Below are 24,567 nucleotides of genomic sequence, written 5' to 3'. Positions count from 1 at the left end.
TCAGAGGCGTCGGCAATATCTGACTAGTGGACTGATAAGAGCGGCAGCCGACACAGTAAAGGAAGGCGCGAGACATCCGGTTTTCTTCCAGTCAAAACGAGAAACCGTTCCGAGAGAGGATACAATAAAGAGGGTACATAGGATGAGGGAAGGATACAGTGTCTGTTATGCTAGCTGCTGAGCGCATCGTCCATGGGAAAGTGGCAGGATCGAGGAAATAGAATAGAAAAGGGGGGTTCCGACAAAATTGTGAAAAGCGAATAAAGTAAACTATGAACAGGCTCACGCACCGGGACCGAGCTAGTCGATCATCGATACGTGAAGAGAGAAAGACGAAGAGAGAGATTAGGACAAGTTGAGCTTAGGAGGGGAGAGTGATAGATTGAGGATTTCTCAGTAGGTTGTTGGAGTCGTATTTAGCTTTGATAGATTGAAGACGGGGATAGAGCGAACCCCAGTAAAGGTTCTCGACTTGAGCTCCGGAGAGTCGAGGGTCGACTGCGCGGACAAACGTCAGTTACGAGTGTCTGAAAGAGGTAAGGAGATTGTGAGAACTGACCGTAGTTGATGTAAGCTGCGTATCCATTCTTGTCACTCGAGGTAGGAGACCAAGCTCCAGTCGCGGTCATGCCTTCCGTGATAACCTTATACATCCTGAAACGAACGCACCAAGTCTGAGTTTGCAAGGTCAACCCTTTCGGAAAGGGAGGAAAAGACTTACCCATCGGCGAAATCGAAGCCGGACTGGTAGTATGGCTGACCGTACGTCGGACTACTGACGTACATTTGGGACGAAAGAAGTTTACCACGTTGAGCGAAAGAAGATTCGGAAGTGGTTTGAATCGTGTTGATTTCGGAGTATTGCCCGCCGTAGACGTCCCATTGGACTGCATGATCAATCAAGCGACGAAGAGTCAGCTCCCCTGCGCCGCGAGACAGTACGAAAGGGTAAAGGATGAGGAAAAGAAGACTGACCGAACCAATTGTTGTTAGTGTCCGTATCCCACAAGTAGTCAAAGAACTTCGTCATGACCTCAGTCGTGAGAGGTGCAATAGCAGGAGTCAGGAGAGATTTCGCATAGAAATCATCTCGATTGTTCTTTTGACCCGTCGTGTTGAGTTTCTGCGAGCCGGCGAGTTGCTGCAGTGAGTCGATCCAGGAGTAGGATTCAATCGAGGAGGTGTATCCGGATGGAAGAGCGGAAGTGAGAGGAGAGAGAATACTGTTCAGTCGGGGGAAGAAACGAGGATCAGCTCGAGGAATCGGAAAGCAGGTAGAGGAATCGACTTACGTCCCGAGTTCTCCTTCGGGACCGTACCACACACCGCTCACAGTAACACTTCCTCCAGTTCCAATCGTAAGTTGCATTCCCAGGTTCGCAGGGGCCGTCAAATTTCCGTATTTCTGGAAGTTGTCGAAGATTTCGGCCGCTTCGGAAGAGTCGATCCCCTGATACGAGTAACTCCAGATGACGGCGTTTGGAGGTGCGTGTTGTGCTTGGTGGTGGAAGGTTGTAATGATTGCGAAAGAAGGGGCAGCTCCGTTCAACGCCTGAGGGAAAATGGATGAGTGGAATTCAACTGAATGGAGGGAATCATTCGGAGCTTACGAAGAAGAGGTCAGAGTTGTTTGACTTGGTGACGCCATTGAGAATAGTTCCGTTCGCGAGAACGACGTCGTAGCTAAACGGAAATGCAAGATCGTATCAGCACTGGTCTCGTTTCGGAGAAAACAGGTTTTCAAAGCAAGATGCTCACGAGGTGATAGAGTCCAACATGAGACCCCACTGACGAGCAGCTAGACCGAAACCTGATCCAACGAACTGGTGAGCCCTGAGCTTTCGACTCAAATTTCAGTTCTGAAAGACTCACCTCCGAAACTAGCATGCCCGCCAATGCCGACAAAGGGACAAGTCCCATGACTCAGCGCCCATCCTTTCTTATTGAGCGCGAGTGCGATATCTCCCAACCTCGATCCCGCTCCAATCGACGCCTTTCCCGTACTATCGACCTTAATCGACTTGAACTTGCTCATATCGATCACGAGAGCTCCATCCGTACCGCCCAATCCGAACGAAGCGTACGAATGTCCTCCTCCGCGAGACGAAACGGGAACTTGAGCTGATGCGGCGCATTTGAGCGCCGAGGAAATTTGGGCAGGAGAGGTTGGGTAAATCACGGCGACTGGTTTCGGTTGGACTCGCTGATTGTACGCAGCTACGTCAGGACAACCGGGAGTTAGTTGGCAGAAGTTCGGGAATTCCGGAAAGAGAGTGAGAGCCGAAAAAAGACACTAACCAATGTCTGCTTGGTAGTCCGATGAGCTCGACGTGACGGTGCTGATATTGGCATTGTTGAGGCAGTTTGTCAGGCTAGTCGAGCGAGGGTAGACTTGCAGGAGAGAGTCGGAAGTTGAAGGAGAAGCCGAACTGAAAGTGAGGGTAGAGAGGAGTAGGAGGAGCGCCGTCGGGGGGCGCATCTTGACTGTAGTAGATTCGATGTGTACAGAGCACAGCAAGGTCGAGTAAAGTGGAAGGAAGAGCAGAAGACCAAAAAAAAAGGTTCCACTTCGTCGCGTGTGCTACCGCGTCATAGATTCCCTTTTTTCTTTCCTTGTCCCATGCGTTCTTCAACAGCGTAAGCTCGAAGCTATTCTGAGGTAAGGGCTCTCAGTCACGGGACTCGAGCACCGGATTTAAGCCAATTTCCGAAGCGATTTTCGAGTGTTCCACTTTTCAGCTGGAGAGCTTTGTCAAGCTAGTGGAATGCCTTTGGACTTTCTCGGTAGCGCGGAATGTGCGGAATGTAGTCTTGTGAGTCGCAGCGAAATTCCGAAATCTTCGAGAGAATTTTCTCGGTTTCTGCCTGCTCGTTTCTCCACCTCTCCCGACTCTCCTAGACCTTTCGACAATGGGCAAATCCAGCAAACGTACTCTCGAAGAAGCTACTGCGCCCGCTTCGGACGCTCCCGCAGCAGGAGGAGACGTCTCAATGGCAGTCGATACTCCTTCGAAACCCAAGAAGTCGAAAAAGGACAAGAAGGAGAAGACCGAGGGAGGAGAAGACGCAGAGGATGATTTGAGTCAAGTCTGTGAGATCGCGAAACCTTTGGCGGTCAAGAAGACGGGGAAACATGTGTTGAAGCTCGTAAAGAAAGGTTAGTCCCCCAGTCTCAACTACTCCTGCTCCTGTGCTCCTCCTGCCTGGCCTGGCTAGCTACGTAGAGTGATCTATGAAGCTGTTCAGGCGGGTAGAAGCGATAGCGAGTCGGTAAAGATACAGAGAACTGATCCCTCTCGTTTCGGTGAACAGCCTCGAAATCTCGACACCTCAAGCGAGGAGTCAAGGAAGTCGTCAAGTCCCTCCGAAAAGGAGAGAAGGGAATCGTCGTTCTCGCTGCCGATATCTCCCCCCTCGACATTCTCACTCATTTACCTTTACTCGCTGAAGAATCCGCTTGCCCTTACATCGTTCGTTCTCCTTCTCTTACCTTGTTCTCCCACTCTAGACTGACACAAGCGTTCTCTTACGATCTAGTGGGTTACCTCGAAAGAAGGATTAGGAGCAGCGTCGTCGACGAAACGACCAACTTCTTGCGTAATGGTTGCGAAAGTTGGAGCGAAACGAAAGGCAAAGAAGGACGGAAAGGAAAGCAAAGAGGACAAGGACAAGGAACTCGAGGAAGAGTTCCAATCGAGTTACGAGGAGGTCAAGAAGGAGGTAGAGGCTCTGGTAAGATCTCGATCTGACGTCTTCATCTTGAGTATTCGCTGATCCGGTTTTGCGTTTACAGGAAGCTACTATTCCCAACTACTAAGAGTTTCTATCATCACCTCGACGATACAGTACCTCTTCCTCTCCTATCCACCTCTATCCGCCGCCAAAAACCTCAGATTACCACCAGTTAGAACCGTCCTCCGTTTTCACCCACTCTTCGCCCCTCAGACATCATCGATGGTCGTCAATAGGGTTATCGAATAGTGTGGACCGAAAATATGCCCCCTCACCCCTAAAACTCGCTCGTCTCTTGCGAGAATTCCTCTTCGCTGTTCGACAACTCTTCCTACCTTCTCTCGTCTCGCTTTCCTGTCTACTTTACCTACCATGAATACACCTGTATTGTACTATCAAGCTTTATCCGATTCCGTTCTATCTTCGAGTTCGACGGAATCAACTCAGAGAGCAGAAACTGACTCGAACCCGATAGAGTCGAAGCGCTCACCTTTGATCTGTTGGCTTATTTCCGGTCTTGGGTGGTCTCGACGAGGATAAGGCCAACTACAAGAGGGACGGAGATGCAATAACGACTCGGGGAATGAGCGGATGAAGGGATGCTTGGCTCCTACGAGTTTTCCGACTCGGAGCGGCTGAACTTGGTGCGTGTTCACACACAGCTTGCGAGTCTGCCAGCTGCGTCGTTCGAGGCGCGCAGAACGAGCTGAGCTCTGATCCAATTTTCAACGAGGTCAAATTCGCCTCCTCGCTTCTCTCTCTTTCTCTTTTCTCTCTCTTCCTCCTCACCCTCACATCATCACTTCCCCTTTGATCAACCTTCTATCGCTATCGCAAATCATCTACTTCCCAAACATGACTAAAGGCGTGAGTTCCTCTCGTCCTTCCTTCCCCTCGTCTCCAGAGCTTGACATTCCTTCGTCTTCCTTGCTCTCCCTCAGCACTCCTCCCACGGTTCTTCTGGCGTTCACTTTGGCTCTGGTCCTCATGGAACCTACCAAGGCAAAGACGCCAACGTAAGTCCTCTTCCGACCTCGTTCACTCGCCACTTCTTTTCCCTCGTGCTACCTTCTCCGTCTCTTTCTTGCTTTTGCAACATTCTACTGACTGGTACTCATTTTGCATGAATAGGACGTCTACCATGGAGCTCGTGGAACTATCATGAACCCTCAAACCTCTCCCGAAAGCAAAGCCGTGAGCAAATCGATTCGCTGCTTCTTCTCTAGTCTTGAGCTCACTCTTCGGTTGTCTGCTCAACAGGAGGCCCACTCTTTGATGATTCAATTTGAACACGCTGCTCACGACGCCTATCATGGCTATCGTGGCACGGAGCACAACGTAAGCTCGTTTCTTCTCCTCCGACTCGGCAATACTCGAGCTGATCACCGTTACTTTCTCACCGCCCGCCTTTCTCCGAAATCGATCTAGCCCCAAGCGTCGGAACAAGCGAAAGCTGAAGCTTCTTCGAGGATGGGTAACTTGCCCAAATGGTGAATCGTCGTTTTCGAGGAGGAAAAGAAAAGGTTTGAAGATCGCTTGAAAGTTTCTGTACTGTCTGTTTGTTGGATTCTGGAATTGTGAATAGTCTGTTGCTTGTAGCTGTTTCGTGCTCGACCGGGAGAGCGCAGGCCTTGCAGGGCGAAGACAGCGATTGTCAAACGAAATGCGGATCATTGAGCTTGCGAGAGAGTTCAAACCCGCTCGTGCCAATTCGAAGTTGTCACATGATTATAGAGAAGTCGTCAAGATTGTCTGAGTAGCAGAAGCTCGCAAAGTTACACAATTTAGTCGTGTCGAGCGAGCGTTGCTTTGCGAATTTCCCGTCCTCGTTCGTTCCTCCCCTACCCCTCACTCGCAAATCTTGCCTGCTTCAGCCTCGTCAATCAAACATCGAAAGAAACCCTCCGAGAACAGTGATCTCCTTGCGGCCGTCGTCCTCGAGCTCTTCGACCCGTTCCTCGCCTTCATCAAACAAGTCGAATTCCCGCCGCATCTCAGCTCTGCAGAACGAGGGACTGCTACCCAGATACTCAGAACAGATACGAAAGGCTACTGACCTTGTCTCAGATCTCGTACGTTCCCTCTCGCTAATGATTCGAGGCGATTCTCTCTTAGTTCAGCTGATGACCCTCTGCCCCGACTCTCGAGGGAACTACTAACTTCAGGTTACATCTTCAAACGTCCACTGAAGTGTCATGCCGACTCTGCTTGATGTCCCGTTCGACCTCCTTCTCTCAATCTCGCTTGACTACAATCTCGATTACAAAGATCTGAAACGTCTCTCTCGCGTCTGCAGACACCTGCACGAACTCGAACAAGTACGTCACTCTGTTTTGATAACGAAAGAGGCATCTCACGCTCTCGTTAAAGCAGAGCTCCGACCTCGATGCGAAAATGTTCAGGAAAGGTCTAGAGAATAAAGTCATCTTGGTCAGGGAAGGAGACAAAGTCGTTCATCACCCCGTATTCGATGAGGTCGACCTACATCAATCAGATTTCGATAAGTTCTACGTTTCGCTCGGGTCGGTCAATTGGTGGACAGGGCGTGGTTGTAAGGTCTCGAACGACACGCCGGCTCTGGAAGAATATGCGACCTCTCCACCTTGTCGTCGAATCACCTTCAAGGGCTATCACCACGAAGTAGTCATCGAGAGTCCCGACGGCATCACTGTGGAGGAATTGATGGAACAAGTCTTCGAATCGTGGGAGTTGGAACCGGATGACGAGTTCTGCGACAATTTTATCGGAAATCTTCTAGACGAGATCACGCAAGACGGAGAAATCAAACAGAAACTCAGGCGAGGCGAAGACCTTGCCGGAATCGCGGAGGAGGACGAATCCGGAAGGGTCGGACTCTTCATGCTGCTCGAAACTGGGTACCCTCTGACGTGGATGTGGGCGCTTCCACCTTGGACGTGGTTCGAACGATTGAGACGCTCGCAAACCATCAAGGACGACCATGTTCGGGTTGAATCACAATGGTTCCACTCCGAGGAGTGACTTCAGACCCGTCGCATGACGCAGGTAAGCTCCTGGTCTTTTCTTTCTCAAGTTTTGCTCTCACTGCTTACTCAAACGGTCTGCGGCAGTTCTGGTAGATAGGATCGAGAAGCAAGGAGGAAACAAAGAAGAAGTGAAGGGATGAGGCTATTTCGAGTCTGCGTCGCCGTTTGTTCCGGTTCGAATTGTCTGTGCGCAATACTAGCCCAGAGTGCTCTATCTCGCGCTGCGCGACTCCCAGCGTGTACGACTCCCGGTTTGACATTCAAATCTCCCTTGCGAAGGTTTCGTTCAGTCCCGACGCCAAACCCACACAAACCCTGAGATTTGTCTCTTCAAACCTCTCAAAGTGTAGTTGCTCTCGGAAGCAGTACAGTTCAGAGTGCTTCCGAGTGTTGAGGCCGTAGGCGAAACTCGAGTTGCGAGATTTCCCGTTTACGCTCGTTTTCTCCTCTACTTCTCACTCCCAAACCTCGCCTCTTGCGGCCACGATCAGCAAGAACTTCAAGAACTTTCTCGAGAATAGCCATACTCCTCCGCACACCGCTCACGACCTGCCCGACCCGTTCTTCACCTTCATCAAACAAGCCGAAACCTCGACGCACCTCGACGCTGCAAAGACAACGACCGATCCTTAGCTTACCGGAACATCTACAGAGATCTACCGCGCTTGTCTTCCTGCTTGTATGTGTTTCCCTTCCAGCCGAGCGAGGTATTCACTTCTCCTTTCAGCTGGCAACTGATGTCCCCACTCTCCGAGTCTCTAGACGACTACTACCCTCTGCAGATCATCGCAAGCCTCTGCTAGCCCGCTATGTGCACTCTGACCGACCTCCCTCACGAACTCCTACTGTCAATCTCGCTCAAATACGACCTCGACTACAAAGACTTGAGACGTCTCTCGCGCGTCTGCAAGCACCTGCACGAGTTTGAACAAGTACTTCAGATCTCTCAAACGTTCGAGAGATGAGAGGCACCTCACGACCTTGTTCGAGTAGAGTGCCGACCTTGACGAGGAGATGTTCAGAAAAGGATTACCAACCTCTACTCGAGTCGAGGACAGCGTCGTTTTGGTCAAGAAGGGAGACAAAGTTCTACGACATCCGGTGCTCGACTACGTCAACCTCGCGGGATCCTCTCTCGACAAGCTCGAATCTTCTTTCTCGACAGTCTCCCCTCGGGATGAACCAGGTCCCAACGCAGGACCTCTACTTTCGCGGCAGTATTGAACGAAAACGCAATGTCTCCGCCATGTCGTCGGCTATCGTTCAAAGGGTATCAACACGACGTAGTCATCGAGTCTCGTCATGGCGTCAAGGTCAAAGACTTTTTGCGAGAAGTGTTCGAGTCGTGGGATTTGGAAGCTCCCGACGAATTCTGTCTCGATCTCCTCGAGAGGCTAGAAGAAGAGCTAGCCGACGATGAAGAGTTTCAGGAAAAGCTTGAACAACGTTTAAACTATTGCGACCTTACGGCTGGCAAGGACGACAACCGTGTCAAACTTTACGTCGCACTTGAATCGGGACAACCACTCACTTGGAGGATGGTACTCCCTCCCTGGGCCAGGATTGAACGTTTGAAAGCTTCGAGAGTGATTCGAAACGACCATGTCAAGATCGAATCAGTATGGAGTTCGATCTGTCAGTGAAGAAAGGTGAGCTCCTGCATCTCTTAGTCCTTGGATTTGGATACCTGACATGTTGTGCAGTTGTACTCGATAGACTTCCAGAAGAGAGAAGAAATTTGGGAAACAAGGTCAGGAAACGAAAAGCTCTTTTGAGGTCTGTTTGTTTCAGTTCAGCTTAGTTCGTTCGCAATGCTAGTTCAGCTTGCTCTAACTCTCGCCAATGATGCCGTCGAGAGTTCTAGCGATTCCCTCGTTACGTTTGAGCCGATACTGGCTAGAGCTTCGTTCAGCTCAATTCTCTCAGGTCCAACAGAGTCACCTCTTGCTCGACCCAAGGAAAAACGAATTCGGCAGCATAGCGGACATCAAACAGACATCGGAGAGCTGGCCCAGATCTGAACCTCAACACGCTGCTCAATAAGCGCTCAATCTCAGGCTCGAGTCTGCTCGGATTTCGCACCCACAAGTCGTAGAACTGCTCTCTCTGTCTCTCGACGCTGAAGATAGAGTAGCCACGGACGCGATCAAGCTATAGGCTCAACCTTGATGGACGCCGAGGAGAGATAAACGGAGCGATTCGATGCGATGCGAAGCGATTCGACTCTCGCACTTTCCGCAAGACGAGCGCAAAGAACCTCTCCCTATCACTCTCTCGACCGCGTTGGACGCACAACGACTCTCTACACCGATCGAGTCGATCAGAGTAATAAAGAGAGAGAGAAAGAGAATCTATTTGAGCTGCTGAGAAAAGCTACTGAAAGCTGAAAGGCCGAAAAACCTGAGAGAGAGAAAGAGACGCGTAAAGACAAAGACTAAGAAGGAGGAAGCGAAGCACAACTGGAGAGCGAAAGATTGTATAAAAGGGACTGACGAGATGAAACTGTGTAAGGATGGGAGAGATGACTTTAGATACAAACGAGGAGTGCGAGGAGCTGGGAGTAGATGGATGATTTTGAGTGCAAGGAAGACGATACTTTTTGAGGTGAGAGAGGAGGAGAGAGAAAAGCGAAAGGAGAGTGTTGAGCGATTGGTAGACCGAGGAAAGAGAGAGAGTTCTATGATTTTGATTAGAGTTCGTCGGGAGACAATTCTCCAGTCGATTGATAACCCCAGGCGTCCGAGTTTTCGGCTTCACTCGTCGCGCCAGGAGTCGAGGGGATGTTCTCTCCGAAATACCAAGAGGCGGCGCTTCGAGGCGTACGAGGAGTTCTAGGAAGTCGAGCAGTCGATCCGACAGACCAAATGAAGTAGGCGACCAATCTAGCATAGTTTCGAGAGTCAGAGTCAGCTCACCTGTTAGATGGCAATTGGGTAGAAGGGAGTGTGAAAGACGTACCCAGTCCATCCAGTTTGGTGAGAAGCTCCGAGTCCCTTACCCGAATCAGCGTGGAAGAATTCTGTTTTCGGCACGAGCGAAGGAGTCAGTTAATCAGTACAGCGGAGTCGTTCGAGACAGTCGTAACGTGGGAGGACTTACCGTGGAAAGGAACGAAATCGCGGAAGAAAGGATCCTTGTTGAGCAGTTCACTTCCTCCGTTACAAGCTCGGTTTCCTTCGTTGTCTCGCGCGAACAAGTTGATGATTCGGTGTTGAATATCTTCGGCGACGTTTGCGAGGTTCATTTCGTCTCCACTTCCAGTCGGGCATTCACTTTCGAGCGAGAGAGACGAGAAGTTAGCTTCGAACGGATTCGAGATGAAGCAGAGAGTGGAGACTCACATGGTGAAGTTTGATCCGTAGTATTGATAGAAACGTTGAAGAGACTCGATGAGCAAGAAAGTTGTTGCCAACCAGATCGGTCCTCGCCAATTCGAGTTTCCTCCAAACATCGCAGAGTGAGAATCCCCAGGCCAGTAGTGAACGCTGAACTCTTCTCCGTTGACGTCCATCGACCATGGGTGATCTTTGTGGTCGCGAGAGAGTCTAGGGTAGATCGACAGAGGTCAGTCAGAGCGAATCTCAAAAGAAGCAAGACTGAGATAGACTCACGATCGAATACCGTAATCACTCAAGAATTCGTTCTCATCGAGCATTCGGTGCAAGATGCGACGGAGACGGTCCTCACTCGCGAGCGCGAGAAGTCGACGATCACCCTTTCCTCCGAGCGACATGTTGGCGATGTTGCGTTTCGAGAGATCCGAGCGGTTCGAGATGAACCATTCCATGCGCTTCTTGAACCCGGGGAACTTCTTGATGACCGAGGGTTCAAGGGTGAGCGTTGCGTAGAGAGGAATGAGTCCGACCAAACTGCGAACGGGAATGGGTTTGTTGTTTTCGGGTCCCCACGAAATCTATCGAGAAAGGTCAAAGTCAGTAAGAGGGTTCTTGATAAAGAAAGAGAGAAAGGGTTAGGTACCGCATCAAAGTAGAATCCTTCTTCGTCGTTCCAAAGAGACATTTCCATTTTCTCGCCGTTGTGGAAGGTCATCGCATCGGCGATGAACACGAAGTGTTCAAAGAACTTACTCGCGATGTCCTCGTAAATGTCGTTGTGTTTAGCCAACTCGAGAGCAATGTTGAGCATCGAGAGACAGTAGAATCCCATCCATCCGGTTCCGTCGGCTTGGCGCATCGTTCCTCCAGTCGGAAGTTGTTCGGAACGGTTGAAAGGAGAGATATTGTCGAGACCGAGGAAACCTCCTTCGAAGACGTTGAGCCCATCTTGATCCTTGCGGTTGACCCACCACGTGAAGTTGAGGAGGAGTTTTTGGAAGACTCGTTCGAGGAATTTGATATCTTCGCGACCGTGCATCTTTCGTTCAATCTTGAAGACTCGGAACGTAGCCCTACACGAGAACGAGCTACGTCAGTTACGATCTCACAAGAAGATAGAAACGGGAAGGCGCACCAAGCGTGAACGGGAGGATTGACATCGCCGAAGTTCCATTCGTAAGCAGGAAGAGCTCCATCGGGTTTCATGTACCATTCACGAGTCATGATGTCGAGTTGTTTCTTGGCGTAAGCGGGATCGACCATGGCGAGAGGAATACAATGGAAAGCAGAATCCCAAATCGCGAAGAAGGGGTACCTGCGAAGGAACGAGAGTCAGACAAAGCTCAAATGTAAGAAAGATTCGAAGCAAATCTGACTCACTCCCACTTGTCGGGCATCGAGAGAATATCTTCTACGTGGAAATGCCTCCAATCCTTTTGAACGAGCGAGAAGGGATCAGTGGTCGAGCACAAATAACTTGAAACGAGAGAGCGACTAACCATGTTACGAATGTATTTGCGTTCGGGAGGAGGAGCAGGTTGACCAGGATCTCCTTCGATCCACTCTTTCTGAATGAACATGTAGAATTGTTTCGTCCTGAAAGGAACAATATATCTCTAGAGTCAGTTCTCCGCTGTGAGAGTCTAGTCTAGAGATGTTCGTGACTCACCAAAGCATACCGGAGAGAGCTTGACGCATAATGTTTCGGAGATCGTCAGACAAAGCTCCCGAGTTGAACCTCGAGTAGAACTCGTCTGAATCCATCCTCCTCTCTTCGACGACGGTATCGAAGTTCTCGTCGTCTTGAATCGAAGGGTCTTCCTCGGGAGTTCGGGGAGTGAGCTTGAGACGAACGACGGCACATCCTCCGTTTCCAGGAACGTTGCGGAAAGTGTAGTGAGCGGCAGCTTTCGTTCCCTTCTTCTCCGGGTTGACGAATTGACGAGTGTCTTGTTGTTCTTCCTCTCGGATCGTCGAGTCGGACTCGTAACCGTTTTCGTTTTGCTCTTGTCCGTGCTGTTGACCTTCCTTGCGAGGGAGAGGAGGTCGGTGACCGGGAATGATGTGATTGTGGAAGGCGTCTTTGACGTAGGGAACTTTGTTGTCACCTCCCCAGATTCGAGAGAAGTTCGTGTCGTTATCGGTGAAGAGGAGTTCGGGAGTGACGACTTCGTCGACGAAGATCGCTTCTTGAGCATCCTTCTTGCCTCGAGGACCGATCGGAGCAGGGGAAGAGTTCGCGTAGAGGTAGTATTTGCCGAGGTTCTTCTCGTTCGCTTCGATGACTCCTTCTCCAGTTTGGTGAAGTTCGGGCATGTCTGCGCCGGTAGGTTTCTCCTTGGGCCAGGACCACGTGTTTCGGAACCAGAGTTGAGGAACGAGGTGGAGAGTAGCGGCGTCGGGACCTCGATTGTAGGCCGTGATTCGAACCGAAACTCCTTCAGCACAATCTTCGTCCTTCGCGTACTCGACAAAGACGTCCCAGTATCGGTTATCTTCGAACGCGTCAGTGTCGGTGATTTCGAATTCTCCGACGTCTCGTCCACGGTTTTGACTCTCGCGAACGAGTTGTTCGTAAGGGTAAGATCGTTGAGGGTATTTGTACGCCATCTTCATGTACGAATGAGTAGGAGTCGAGTCGAGGTAGTAGTAGAGCTCCTTGACGTCCTCTCCGTGGTTACCTGAGTGATAGCACGAACGAATCAGCTCGAATATCTAGCGGAGAAAGAATCGTCGCTTGAGAACTGACCTTGATGACCGGTGACACCGAACAAACGCTCCTTCAAGATGGAATCGACACCGTTCCACATGGCAACAGAGAAACACATCCTCCCGTGGTTGTCCGAGATACCAGCGATTCCGTCTTCTCCCCAACGGTAAGCGCGCGAACGAGCTTGGTCGTGAGGGAAATGAGTCCAAGCGTCTCCGTTTGCCGAGTAATCTTCACGAACAGTAGCCTGCATCACGAGAGGGGAGTTCAGAACAGTCGAACGAGAGGGAAGAGACTCGGGTTTTGGCGTACCCATTGACGCTCTGAAAGGTAAGGTCCCCATCTCTTCCAGTGCTTCTCCTTGCGTTCGTCCTCCTCGAGTCGTCGTTCTTCGATCGATTTGAAGTCGTCGAAAACGAACTCTTGGTTCGCTTGCTTGAGACCGGGAGTCGGGAAAGGGTGAGAAGTCGCTTCGACACTTCGCATGCTCGACATCGAAGGAGAACGCTGTTTCGAGTTTTGACTCTTCGGGGCGCGACCGTAAGGAAGTCTCGAAGGGTGTTGGTGCGAAGAAGTGCTCGGGTTGCGGTTGCGAAGCATCGAGCGAGCCATCGATTCGGGATCGGGGAAGTTGGGAGGAAGGGATTTTTTGATCGCTTCGTGCTTTTGAGCGGCAGACAAGTTTTGCTTCTCGGGTGCCTTGACGTAATCAGTCGCCTTGACATCGTTCGGGGTAGAAGAAGCTTTTTCAGACGAGTGAGATCCGTTCGTTTCCTTTTTTTCGTTTCCTGCGACTGCTCCTCCTCCTCCTTCTCCATTCTTCTTGACCGAAGAGGAAGCGCCGTCGTCTGAATCCTCAGGGTCTACGAAGTCGTTCGCTTGACCATGTCGTTCAGGACCTGCTTCGTATCCTCCTTCGGAATCTCTTCGATTCGCAGACGTGGGGGGTTGCTTGCTCGAACTCCTCTTTCCTCCCGACTTCTTGACCGTACCGGATCGACCTAGACGAGGGGCACCGCTGGTAGTCAAAGGAGGAGGAGTGTTGCCGTTACTCTGATCACTCGAGAGAGGTGAAGCCGTAGCGTTGAGGGAAGGAGCCTGGGCGTCACGAATCGAGAGGGAAGATTTCAAGGGGATCTGCTTCTCCGGCATGTTTAACGATAGCGACATGGGAGGAGTAGTTGAAGTTTGATTGCTCATTCGCCTCGCCGTGAGTGAAGACGTGGCAGTCGAAGCGGGGTCGACCGAGGAGGAGGAAACTGGAGGAGGAGGAGTTGACGCGGAGGTTGGGGTAGCTGAAGAAGGAGATGGAGATTTCCCCTTGGTCGGAGCCTTGCGAGAAGGCATTTGTCTATCGATAGGGTGAGACAGAGGTCAGAAACCCGTCTGATTCGCGATGGAACCGTTCGAGAGAGGGTCAAAAACTTTGGAAATGAATCACTCTGAAATCGCGCGCTCGCGAGGGGAATCCCAAGTCGGTCGATTTTCCATCGCGGAGGCTCCTCTGACGTTGCATCGGACCGGGGTAAAAATCGATAAAGTATCTCTTGAGCTCTCTCCCGCTCTCTTCTCTTCAACACTCTTCCCTCCAGCTTCGTCCTTGCTTCGCTCTCGAGCTTTGATGTCTCGCTTCGACTTTGGCATACAATGAAAGCATTCGACGTCCTCTCAAGCTCAGAATCGCTTTTCGTAATCGATGGAGAGCTGAAGCCATTCTCTGTGCAGGAGATTGGTACTTTTCTGCTACCTTCGCAACGCTTGTTTTTCCACTCTCTCTAGACTCTGCTTGGACAACACGCAAATGAAGGAACGTACAATATCAGAATGAGGGATGCGATGAAGTCCTACGAAAGAAAGCGAAATGGAATGCGTCTGTTCTCAGATTCAGTTCGCTGTTCCGTTTACAGTTTCTTGCTCTCCTTCCGTGTGAGGTGCGGAGGACTCTTCCTTGGCAATTGGAGCGGATGTAGGAATGGATGCGGGAGCCGGAGGAGGAGGAACAGGAAGTTGAGTAGAGGCATCGACGGGAGCGGAGGAATTTGAAGGAGGGAGAGAAGTTGCAGCAGTCGAAGAGGAAGGGAGTCCGAAATCGAAAGATGGTGGGAACATGGGTTGAGAATGATTCGGAGAACCTGGTCGAGAGTGAAGAGGAGTGACAGACCACGGGTCACCTCCAGTGTTTGAGAAAACCCTGAACAATTTGAGACAATGAGCTCAGAACTCGTACAGAATAGTCAGGAGAAGTAACTCACGTTCCGGTTCCACCGCTGAGCTTGAATTCGGCGAATCCTTCCCCGAATCCAGGCATGAGCATTTGTGACCAGAATCCACCTTCTTGCAGCATCGTATCGACGGTGAACGCATCGTGAGCAGCGCCTTCTTCAACGACACCGTCCCCGTGACCATTGAAGTTGAAGCTTCCTCCTGGAGTGAACGTCGGAAGATCTCCAACGAAATTTGGCGCGACGGGAGAGAGTCCTTCGGGTCCGACTGAGTTCGCTCGAGAGCGGAGGTAAGAGTCGAGGCCGTTGCTGTTGACTGGTTGCGAGAAAGGTCCAGCGTTCTGATTCGGCGAGCCAGGTCGAGTCGGAGCGCGAGAGTTTGCTGCCGTGCGAGATCCGTTCAATTTGTTGTCGATGAGGGCGCGAAGGAATGAACCGTCTATCGACACGCGAGTATCGTCAGTATACCGGTTGAAAGAGACAGGTGAGGAGACAACTGACAAAGTGCGGGAGTGTGCTGCTCATCGACTGCTGATTGTTCGAGAACGTCGGCAGTATCTCGCACGAGTTTCATCGCAGCTTCTTCATCGATGAAAGACGCGAATGTCGGCGACACGAGTTTGAGGAGGAAGACGGCGGCATAACTCGCGTAGACGAAAGTGCTGTCCTGAAGACGACGTTTAAAGTAACGGGAGTCAGCTATTCGATTCGATCCAGAGAAAAGTCGTCGAACTCACCATTGCGTATCGAAGGTTTCCTGAAGGTCCGAGATGATCACGAAGGATCGAGATGATTCGTTCGGCAGCTTCGTAACACAAAACGCAGTATCGAGGGAGATCGATTGAAGCTGCTCGATCTTCGAGAGCGTGTTGGACCGCGAACGAGAGAAGGAAGAGTCGATAGTACGCGTGGTAGTAATCTGTATCACCGAACCCGTTAGCGAACGTACTAGGGCTAAACGAGGTAGAATCGACTCACCTCGCATCAGATGAAGATTCGACAAACTTTGTCCATCTTGTTCCCTTACGAGGTCTTCGTTCTCAGTCCAATCGCTCCTCCATTGATCGAGTTGTTGCAAAAACGCTCTCATCAAGAGAGGGTAGTCGAGGTGAGCGTTCAAGCCAGAAACGGAACGAGTATCGGAATAGAGAACATCGATCATCCTTCCGATAATTCGATGCATTTCGACCATGGCGGAGAGTCCGACATCGGAAGGGATTGATCCAGGTTGAGTATACCAAGTCGAGGCTGAGCGAATGATGTAGTCTTCGCGAGGGATCGAGTAGGGTTTTCCCATTTGAGTCGAAACGCTGCACAACGAGAAACAATCAGCACAATCCCTGGCACGACGATCAGAAGACAGCACTCACGATCGATCGCAGATGAAAGAGTACAACCAAGCTCGTTCTCGGTTCAAAAGTTCACGGTCGTAAAGCATCTTCGTTTCTTCGTTGATCTCTGCCGGGAGTTGGGCAATCGTCTTTCGATGCAAGTTGAGATCGGTAGCCATTCGAATCGCGATGCCGCTGAATTGATCTATCCGAGATGATTGAGCGTTAGGAGCGAACTTCCATAGATTGGAATCTGAAGTAGATCGAGACTCACAAGTCCTCTCCTCCTCGAAACGTTCCGCCGGTTGGTTCCAACAACACAAGAGTAAGAACCCTTGACAAATCTCGGTACTCTTGTAACCTTTCGTCATCACGTCGAATGCGACTCGTTTCGCCGTTCGAAGACATTTGCGATATAAATCGTCGGTTCGTTTCGTATAGTATCGAGCTGCGACGGTACAGACTGTAGAAAAGACGTTTCGTGAGCTTCGAGAAAGAGACGAGTCGGTCAGTGTCTCGACTTACTACAAGTGAAGAGGAAAGGAGAACGAGAACCAGTCGCGGCGGGAGTATGAATTTCGGGATCGAGGAAAGGAGCCTAGCGGTGAGTAGAAGAGATCAGCGACCCTGCACTGAACCTCGACGGTTCAGTTCGACTTACATGTCGATGACAGTGGGTGAAGAAGATCTCGAAAAGCTCGACGACTTCTTCGACCGAGAGGATCTTTTCCTCGAGTAGAGCTGGGGGCATTCGCTGTTCGATAACGATGCGACGTAGAGGAAGAACTGACATGCAAGGTGGTTAGTCTCGAGGGAATCTAGCGATCGAACGCCGGAACCAGAACTCACTGTTCATCGGGCCGGGAGCAAAATAGTTCCTATTCGCCATTCCGAGTTCAACTTTCTTCTTCTTCCCATCTCGTTCTCCATCCTCTTTGTCTCCTGCTCCAGCTTCTCCTTCGGCCGCTCTCTTTCCGTTCGCTTTCCCCTTTCCTTTGTTCTTTCCAGTTGGAGCTTCGTCGGCGTGGGCGTCAGAGGCAACTTCGTATACATCAGTGAGTTCGACTGGCCGTTTGCGAGTGTTGCGTAGAGAAGCTTCGGCGAGAAGTCCGAGACTGGGAAAGCGAGAAGAGGAACAGTCAGTGACCTTGCTACTGATGTAGAAACGAGTAGAGACTCACGGATTGAGAGTGTTGTCAGGAAGAGAGTGCAAGCGAGGACTTCCTTCAGTTTGACCCGTCTTGTCACTCCCGACTCCGCTCCATTCCATCGGACTCTTCCCGGCGCTTTGACTACTTCCGCCTAAACTAGGAGGTCTCGGAAAACCGTTACTGTGCGAATGATGATGATGGTGAGAAGGCGGAGGGTGTGCCGCATGGAGAGAAGGGAGAGGTTGATGGTGAGAAGTTTGAGGGTAGAAATGTTGTTGACGATTCGATTCGAGCCCGATCCCTCCACCGATCCCTTCGAATCTGACAGAAGATTGAAGTTCAGTCGAGCCGTTGATCGAAGGGAGGGTGATTGGATCTCGACGTCGAATCGCGCTTTCGCTGTCGACTCGAACGGGTCTTCCGGGTCTCGTCGGTTGTTGAGGAGGTCTCATACCGCTCCCAGGAGGGATTCCTCCTGCGATTCCTGCACTGACTGCCCCGATTCCTCCGTCTCTGCCAGTTCGAATCGCTTCGAGAGCTGAAGCGACCATTCCAGCGTCCATTGAAACTCCGACATGCAAATCTCCCCTTCCTTCGGCTCCTCCAGGTCCAGAATCGAGAGGGTAAACGGGAGCTTGCGTGAGTGAAGGGTCGGTAACGAGTCCTCCTGAACCGGCCATCAAACCGGGGGCGGAAATCGATGCGAGAACCGATTCGAGTTTCGCTTCCATCGATTTGAGCGATTTCGCCATGGCGTCCGTCTTGCGATTCGATCGTTTTCCGCGCATCGACTCCTCGAACTGACATACGTGACCACCGTTCTTGCATCGTTTGCAAGGGGGTCCTTCTTCCGCTCCAACACATCGCATCTTCAATTTTCGACACACCGTGCAAGCCCTGCTTCCCCTCGTGCTCTTCTTCTTGGGTTCTTCGCCTGGTGCTCCTCCTTCACCATCTCCTGATCCATTCGCTTCGCCTCCTACTCCAGCGCTTCCTCCTCGAGTCGACGGTCCAGCTTCGGGTTCGGCGGAAGCGGAGGAATAACCTTCGGCTGGGAGGGAGATGTCGTAGGAGTTTGTTGATCTGCCTTTACCGGATGCGTACATCCTTCAAGAATGGAGAGGGAGAGTCGTAGAGCGATTTGTTTGGGTTGATCAAGCGAAGTTCCGAGTGATCGGTCGAGAGCTGGAGTAGTTCGCCTGTACTGGATTCTTGATACTACTGGAATGTTCCGATAGCTTGAAGAGACTTCGGAATCGCTGCGTGAGTCGGACGAGAGCGACAGAAAATCGTGGAAGGTCGGGAAGACTTCGGATCGGATTAGAGCGATTTCTGCAGGTCCGGGTACACTTGCTGAGGATCGATCAGGTGTACTAGTGCTCTATCAGTTGTCCTTGCGTGAGCCGAGGTGTTGGTCGGGGACAAGTCGAGCCGGACCTCGTCGTCTTTCTCTCTTGCTTCTGCGTGTCTCTTTCGACTTCCATCCCGACCCTGTAAATCAGCTTGAGCTCTTCTATCGAGCCGAGTCTCTCTGGCGACAGTTTCACCGCCGTTGTTCCGACTAGAACGCTCAGCTCGCTTTTCCTCGTCAGACCTCTCGAAGGACCCACTTTCGCCGTTTCAGGAATCCGCGGTCGTTGCTCTTGGGATCTACGTCAGCGAACTGCGAACGGAGATTCGAGTGAAGTCAACCTTTTCCATTCAAAGCTCAGGCGCGATGACCTTTGTCCGATTCAACTTCGCAGGTGTTCGCTTTCCTTGTGCTCGTCTGCGGCCGCAACGTCAACGTACAATGTTGCTCTACTTCAGTGCTGGTTTGCTTCTCTTTCATCTCTTTCTCATTCGAGGTTCCGACTCGCAACTCCTTAGCCACCTTTCAAAACTCCACATCAATCCGAACCTATTCCCTGACGACAATGTCGACCTCTTACCTCACATCAGAGATCCGACGACAGGCGATAGTGCTTGCTCGACTTAAGCTCCGTCCCGACACCAAATATGAACCACCTCGAAGCGGCAACGTCGCAAGGTCTCGACGAAACATCCTCCCTCCTACCCATCTCCTGCACTCGGCTCCTCCTTCAAAACTACGCGACACAAGAGCCTTCTCGATGTGTTGCCGAGAGCGCGGGTCTCTGGTCGGGAGCTGTAGAAATGCAAAGTAAGTTCATCCTTTCAAATCGACGCTTGTTTCTTGCTGACTCGTCAGCTCGTATGGCCCTTGCAGCTCGCTCACTCCTGTGTTGATAGAGACTGGATTTCTTCAACAACGCTAGGTATCACATGTCACGCCGTGTATTTCCGAACAAAGCTCGTATACATAGTCTCGCAAATTTCGTTCAGCCTCGCCGTGCTCACACAGGCTTTGGTCTAGCGCGCCCTTGTAGCTAGACCTCTCATATATTCGTATTCCAACCTGTCTGCCTACATTCACCGCTTTCACCCGTACTTTTACCCGCATTAGACTATTTGCGCTTTGGCGTCCAATACATTTTCTCCTTCTCTTCTCATGGCCCGGCCTTCCGAGGCTCCACGCTCAGAAGGATCAGGCTCGTCGAATGCTCAGTCAGACAAGGAAAGTGGACATCGTCCCAAATGTACTGTCGAAGACAGCGCTCGACTCGCTGCAAAAACAGTGAAATTTCGCAAGTCGTTCGCGAAGAATCTCGCCTTTTTTCTTCGAACCTCGCAGCCTCTCCGTCGGCGCACGATCGCTGTCGCACATCATCACGAGGCACACTCGGTTTTGCAGTTGTCCGAAGTTTGCGAGTGTAATCGGCGATTCGGATCCTTCCTTGCTCTCTTTCCCTTCACCTCGCTCCCTCACCTCGCCGTATGGCTTCAACCAACGGCAAAGTCGAGTCCTTGACTCCCCCGACTACCCACGCAAGCCTCCCCGACTCCCCCTCGACTTCGGACAATGAGCGTTCTCCACTTCTCACTCGACCGAGTTATCGACAACGAGCTCTCTCTCGCGCCTCGGGCAACCCTATAGCAGTCGAACCGTCGTATACAGTATCAGCAGCGGAACAAGAAGCGGCAGAAATCGAGAGAGGGATGTATTTGAGGCGGAGAAGAACAAAGATTGGGATCATTGCTGTCTTGGGCTTCTTACTACTCAGTGGTATCGTGCTGGCGATCGTGTTACCGCTCACGATTGGAAGAAGGGGAAAAGGGAAACATAACGAGAGGGACGGAGGGAAAGATACTCCCGATTTTACGATGTTACCGCCTCCGAAAGCTGGGTTGAGGAATCCGAACTACTTGGTGAATGGATGGAATGGAGCAGTCGCGAGTGAGGAAGAGCGATGCAGTAAAATCGGAGTAGAAGGTCAGTTTTCATTTTCCTCTTCCGCTTCTATCCTCTCTCTTCCGGCGGTCTGCAGCGCTTCCTCGAGGCTATGTCAAACGAGGACTCGTCACGGCCTTAAGTTTCACGGTTCTACAGCTAGTGCAATTGAGAGCTGACCAATCCCATGCGAATTTTGACAGTTCTTCGAGACAATGGTACCGCGGTCGACTCGGCCATCGCAACAGCCCTCTGCATCGGTGTTGTCAACTCGTTCTCATCTGGTCTCGGAGGAGGAGGATTCATGGTCATTCGACCACCGACGTCTCGACTTCCCCTCGAAGCAACTTCCGATTCTCCCTATTCTTCCCTCGCCAAAACTTGCTCTCGACCCCTCTCGATCGACTTCCGTGAGACAGCACCGACTGGAGCTACGGCCGATATGTACACTGCAGGAGCTCGACCCGACGACAACGAATGGGACGGAGCGAGAGCATCGAAAATCGGTGGATTGGCAGTCGGAGTTCCTGGCGAGATTCGAGGATTCGAGGCGGCGTACAAAGCTTGCGGAGGAGGAGTTAGCTGGGAAAGGATCTTTCAACCGTCGGTCGACCTCGCGAGGGAATTCAAAGTAGGGAAAGAACTTTCGAGGCGATTGAACGCTCGATGGTCCGGAACGAATGAAGGACCGACAATCAGCGAATGGATGAAGGATGAGAGAGATTGGGCAGAGATGTTCATGAACGATGGGGAATTCTTGAAAGAGGGAGAATTCGTTCATCGAGAAGCATACGCTCGCACGCTCGAAACGATCGCGAAAGAAGGAGCCGACGTTTTCTACAAGAAGGGGTCGAGAATCGCCGACAATCTCGTCAAGAGCATCAAGAAAGCGGGAGGAATCTTGACGTCCCGCGATCTCGAATCTTACCGAGCTATCGTTCAACCTGCTCTCGAAGCCGAATACCGAGGGAGGAAGTACTACACGGGCCATTACCCAAGTGGAGGACCCATCATTCAGCTCTTACTCAACACTCTCGATGGCTACAAAGGTTACGTCGATGAAGGAAAAACTGGATTAGGTCAACATCGATTCATTGAAGCTCTCAAATGTACGTCTCAATCGCTCTCTTCCTTATCCTCATGAAGGTACTCACCTCGCTCGCTCGTAGTCGCATTCGCCGCGCGAACTCAAGTCGGAGATCCAGCCTTCATCGACAACGAGGAACGACTCGCCGAAATCCCTACGCTCGAATACGCGAAACGAGTTCGAGCCAACATCACCGATGTGAGCCCCATATCGTCTCTCCCGTGCTTCGACTCTGCTGACCCGTCGAGATTATCAGGATCGAACTCATCCCCTCGCTTATTACAACCCTCGATTCGACATCAAAGACACTCACGGCACGACTCACCTCTCCGTCATTGATCGATACGGAGGGGCAGTTTCTCTCACTACGACCGTCAACCTGTTGTTCGGCTCTCGCGTGATGGACAAGGAAACGGGTGTGATTCTCAACGACGAACAAGACGATTTCGCGACTCCAGGGATTCCAGACGCTTTCGGTCTAGCTCGTACGGTCCTCTCTACTCTACGTCCTGTTCGGCCGTAGATCTGACTGGGTTGCGTTCTTCAGCTTCGCCATTCAATTACCCAGCACCTGGAAAACGACCCCTCTCCTCAACCGCACCTCTCATCATGGATCACCCCTTCTCTCTCTCCCCTCTGGATCCTCATGGCGTCTATCTCGCACTCGGAGGCTCAGGTGGATCGAGAATCTTTGGCTCAGTCGCGCAAGTCTTGTTGAACCTCGATTGGGGTTACGATATCGCGAATTCGATCGAACAAGCGAGAGTTCACCATCAATTGTTACCTGACTATGTGAGTCTTCCTTTGTTGACTTAGCTTGTTAGGATCTTTCTGACGTGCTCTCCTTTCGAAGGTTTCGGTTGAATCTGGATATCGACCCGATCTCCTCGAGGAACTCAGATCTCGGGGTCACAATCTCACGTGAGTTTCCTTTACTCACAATGACCCTTCGAAACGAGCATGCAGCTGATGTAGACCCCCGACTTCTGTCAGTCTCTTCGATGTCAATGTCGGAATCTCCGAAGTTCAAGCCGTCATGCGCGACAAGGACGGCAAGTTCTTTGCTAGTTCGGATTCTCGCAAGAATGGGTACGTCTCGGCAAGATCCTTTCTTCGACGGCTGCTTACTGACTCAGCTGCTTTCACATCTAGAGTTCCCGCTGCTTTCTAGAGGGAGAAACGCAATTTCGCAAGACGCAAGATATCACTGTTCTTAATACTTAATCGCTAGCTTATCATCGTCTACAGTAGAGTGTCAAAACTATGTTGCAAGAAAGTACCGATCGCAAACTCGTCAGATCGACGGGAAGCGGTAATCGGCAAAGGAATAAGGGAGCAAAGGAGGGTATCGGATATGATATGATATAAAGAGTTATCGAGAGACTACTGCAAGAAGATCAAAGATAAGAATGCGAACAGCATCACGAGGGATTGCCACCTCATCCCACTCAACAACAGGATTCCAACCAACGCAGCCAACCCTCCTGTTCTCGCCCTGAGTTCCAGTTGACTACTTCCACTCGTCGAACCAGCAGTTGCGGACGCTGCTTCTTGAATCGGTAGCCAAGTATTGATCGTGTCGTTGACGCAGCTTTCGAACGATTGATTCCTCTGATCGCCAGGGTAATAGAAAACTGGTGAAGTTGGCTCGGGTTCCGTGTAATTGACGAGTCGCTGCGAATCGTTCGCGTTGTTGTCGAAGAAGGCGTAGAGAGCGAAGGAGGAACCTCGATAGAATGAGAGGTAGTTCTCAGGCGAGATCGAGGGGAGTAGAGTCATGTTCACTGAAGAATCGTATTCGCCGTTCTCCTGTATCGGAGTCGATCCGACCACTATTGTCGCTGAACAGTCGGTCGTGAGAGCTTCGGTAACGTTTGAGACGGAGTCGACATCACCGTACACCATGTATTGAGGAGGGTTGGAGGAAGTGAGAGAAGGTGGAGAGAATGATGACGATACGAGGACACCTCCAGGGCGGGACGAATTGGCGTAGCGTCCGTATTCGTCGTTGCCATAGTAATGAGGGTGATAGTATAGAGGCCAGTATCTATGGAAACAGACAAGTTTCAGCAAATTTCGCTCAAAGTCGAAGAGAGTGAGCAGAAGCAAGATTGCTGTAAACTCACCCATAGGGGAAGCCGACACCGCTGACGCCGTAATAGCCAATTCCTGCTCCGATCGCCCCACCGGCGACGAGTGGGAGTCCGCTTCCGTACCCTCCTCTCGAGTAAATCCCGCTTCGTACCCCTCCTCCGACTAATCTACCTGCGAAAGGTTGTGATGCCGGAATCGGAAACGTCGATCGGGACCCAAACGAAGAAGGACCTGAAGAAAGGGTCGATTGCGAGCCGTAACTTCCGGATCTCGAATCTGCTCACAGAAGGACAACCCGTCAGCTGCATTCACCCGATTCTGCATGACTGTGTTCACTCACAACCGCTGCTCGACCCTCCCACGCTCGAATACGGTGGAGGAGGAGACCCTCCTCGATTTGAGCCACTCGAAGATCCGCCTGATGATGAGCCACCTCGACTACTTCCTCCTGATGATGATCCACCTCCTATTGAACCTCCTCCGCCTCTTCCGCCAGCTAGTGGGAGCGTGAGTGCGACGTTAGCTCGGTTCAGAGATGAGGTCAGATGGAGGGTGAGGATCGTAGGCTTACCTCCTCGGCGTTTCTCTAACAGATACTTTATTGATACCAT

The 24,567-nt window shown here is 51.3% G+C and overlaps 9 protein-coding genes across 9 annotated transcripts; 5 read left to right on the top strand and 4 right to left on the bottom strand.

Moving 5' to 3' along the window:
• Positions 1 to 361: 361 nt before the first annotated feature.
• Positions 362 to 2,479, bottom strand: JCM6883_004517 (FAD-dependent oxidoreductase; the record flags this gene model as incomplete). Its single annotated transcript, XM_076632520.1, has 9 exons — positions 362 to 498; positions 560 to 654; positions 722 to 887; positions 976 to 1,223; positions 1,293 to 1,552; positions 1,611 to 1,683; positions 1,759 to 1,810; positions 1,873 to 2,217; positions 2,299 to 2,479. The coding sequence occupies 9 exons, from the start codon at positions 2,477 to 2,479 to the stop codon at positions 362 to 364; spliced, it is 1,557 nt and encodes a 518-aa protein (XP_076487492.1).
• Positions 2,480 to 2,910: 431 nt separating this feature from the next.
• Positions 2,911 to 3,817, top strand: NHP2 (snoRNA-binding protein NHP2; the record flags this gene model as incomplete). The annotated part of the gene is made up of 4 exons (XM_076632519.1): positions 2,911 to 3,157; positions 3,313 to 3,470; positions 3,538 to 3,732; positions 3,794 to 3,817. The coding sequence occupies 4 exons, from the start codon at positions 2,911 to 2,913 to the stop codon at positions 3,815 to 3,817; spliced, it is 624 nt and encodes a 207-aa protein (XP_076487491.1).
• Positions 3,818 to 4,587: 770 nt separating this feature from the next.
• JCM6883_004515 (uncharacterized protein) lies at positions 4,588 to 5,226 on the top strand (the record flags this gene model as incomplete). Its single annotated transcript, XM_076632518.1, has 5 exons — positions 4,588 to 4,599; positions 4,674 to 4,748; positions 4,864 to 4,926; positions 4,993 to 5,070; positions 5,161 to 5,226. 5 exons carry the CDS (start codon positions 4,588 to 4,590, stop codon positions 5,224 to 5,226), a joined length of 294 nt encoding a protein of 97 aa, XP_076487490.1.
• A 900-nt stretch (positions 5,227 to 6,126) lies between these two features.
• Positions 6,127 to 6,732, top strand: JCM6883_004514 (uncharacterized protein; the record flags this gene model as incomplete). The annotated part of the gene is made up of 1 exon (XM_076632517.1): positions 6,127 to 6,732. One exon carries the CDS (start codon positions 6,127 to 6,129, stop codon positions 6,730 to 6,732), a length of 606 nt encoding a protein of 201 aa, XP_076487489.1.
• A 1,240-nt stretch (positions 6,733 to 7,972) lies between these two features.
• Positions 7,973 to 8,380, top strand: JCM6883_004513 (uncharacterized protein; the record flags this gene model as incomplete). Its single annotated transcript, XM_076632516.1, has 1 exon — positions 7,973 to 8,380. One exon carries the CDS (start codon positions 7,973 to 7,975, stop codon positions 8,378 to 8,380), a length of 408 nt encoding a protein of 135 aa, XP_076487488.1.
• Positions 8,381 to 9,426: 1,046 nt separating this feature from the next.
• Positions 9,427 to 14,129, bottom strand: JCM6883_004512 (uncharacterized protein; the record flags this gene model as incomplete). Its single annotated transcript, XM_076632515.1, has 12 exons — positions 9,427 to 9,619; positions 9,696 to 9,756; positions 9,837 to 10,009; positions 10,079 to 10,282; positions 10,349 to 10,650; positions 10,716 to 11,145; positions 11,208 to 11,387; positions 11,453 to 11,505; positions 11,572 to 11,668; positions 11,742 to 12,753; positions 12,822 to 13,029; positions 13,095 to 14,129. The coding sequence occupies 12 exons, from the start codon at positions 14,127 to 14,129 to the stop codon at positions 9,427 to 9,429; spliced, it is 3,948 nt and encodes a 1,315-aa protein (XP_076487487.1).
• Positions 14,130 to 14,666: 537 nt separating this feature from the next.
• Positions 14,667 to 18,592, bottom strand: JCM6883_004511 (Zn(II)2Cys6 transcription factor; the record flags this gene model as incomplete). Its single annotated transcript, XM_076632514.1, has 11 exons — positions 14,667 to 14,973; positions 15,035 to 15,443; positions 15,506 to 15,671; positions 15,742 to 15,923; positions 15,983 to 16,314; positions 16,375 to 16,540; positions 16,610 to 16,798; positions 16,861 to 16,933; positions 16,997 to 17,121; positions 17,185 to 17,450; positions 17,517 to 18,592. 11 exons carry the CDS (start codon positions 18,590 to 18,592, stop codon positions 14,667 to 14,669), a joined length of 3,291 nt encoding a protein of 1,096 aa, XP_076487486.1.
• A 1,729-nt stretch (positions 18,593 to 20,321) lies between these two features.
• Positions 20,322 to 23,033, top strand: JCM6883_004510 (gamma-glutamyltransferase family protein; the record flags this gene model as incomplete). Its single annotated transcript, XM_076632513.1, has 8 exons — positions 20,322 to 20,817; positions 20,979 to 21,884; positions 21,945 to 22,060; positions 22,119 to 22,347; positions 22,410 to 22,654; positions 22,716 to 22,783; positions 22,856 to 22,951; positions 23,015 to 23,033. 8 exons carry the CDS (start codon positions 20,322 to 20,324, stop codon positions 23,031 to 23,033), a joined length of 2,175 nt encoding a protein of 724 aa, XP_076487485.1.
• Positions 23,034 to 23,245: 212 nt separating this feature from the next.
• Positions 23,246 to 24,567, bottom strand: JCM6883_004509 (uncharacterized protein; the record flags this gene model as incomplete). Its single annotated transcript, XM_076632512.1, has 4 exons — positions 23,246 to 23,909; positions 23,989 to 24,232; positions 24,297 to 24,452; positions 24,528 to 24,567. 4 exons carry the CDS (start codon positions 24,565 to 24,567, stop codon positions 23,246 to 23,248), a joined length of 1,104 nt encoding a protein of 367 aa, XP_076487484.1.

This window comes from Sporobolomyces salmoneus, assembly GCF_050403485.1.
Source record: "Sporobolomyces salmoneus JCM6883 DNA, S_salmoneus_JCM6883_v1_ctg27, whole genome shotgun sequence".
NCBI classification, from domain to species: domain Eukaryota; kingdom Fungi; phylum Basidiomycota; class Microbotryomycetes; order Sporidiobolales; family Sporidiobolaceae; genus Sporobolomyces; species Sporobolomyces salmoneus.
The sequence above is the reverse complement of the archived record's forward strand: the minus strand, read 5'-3'. Positions and strand labels throughout refer to the sequence as shown.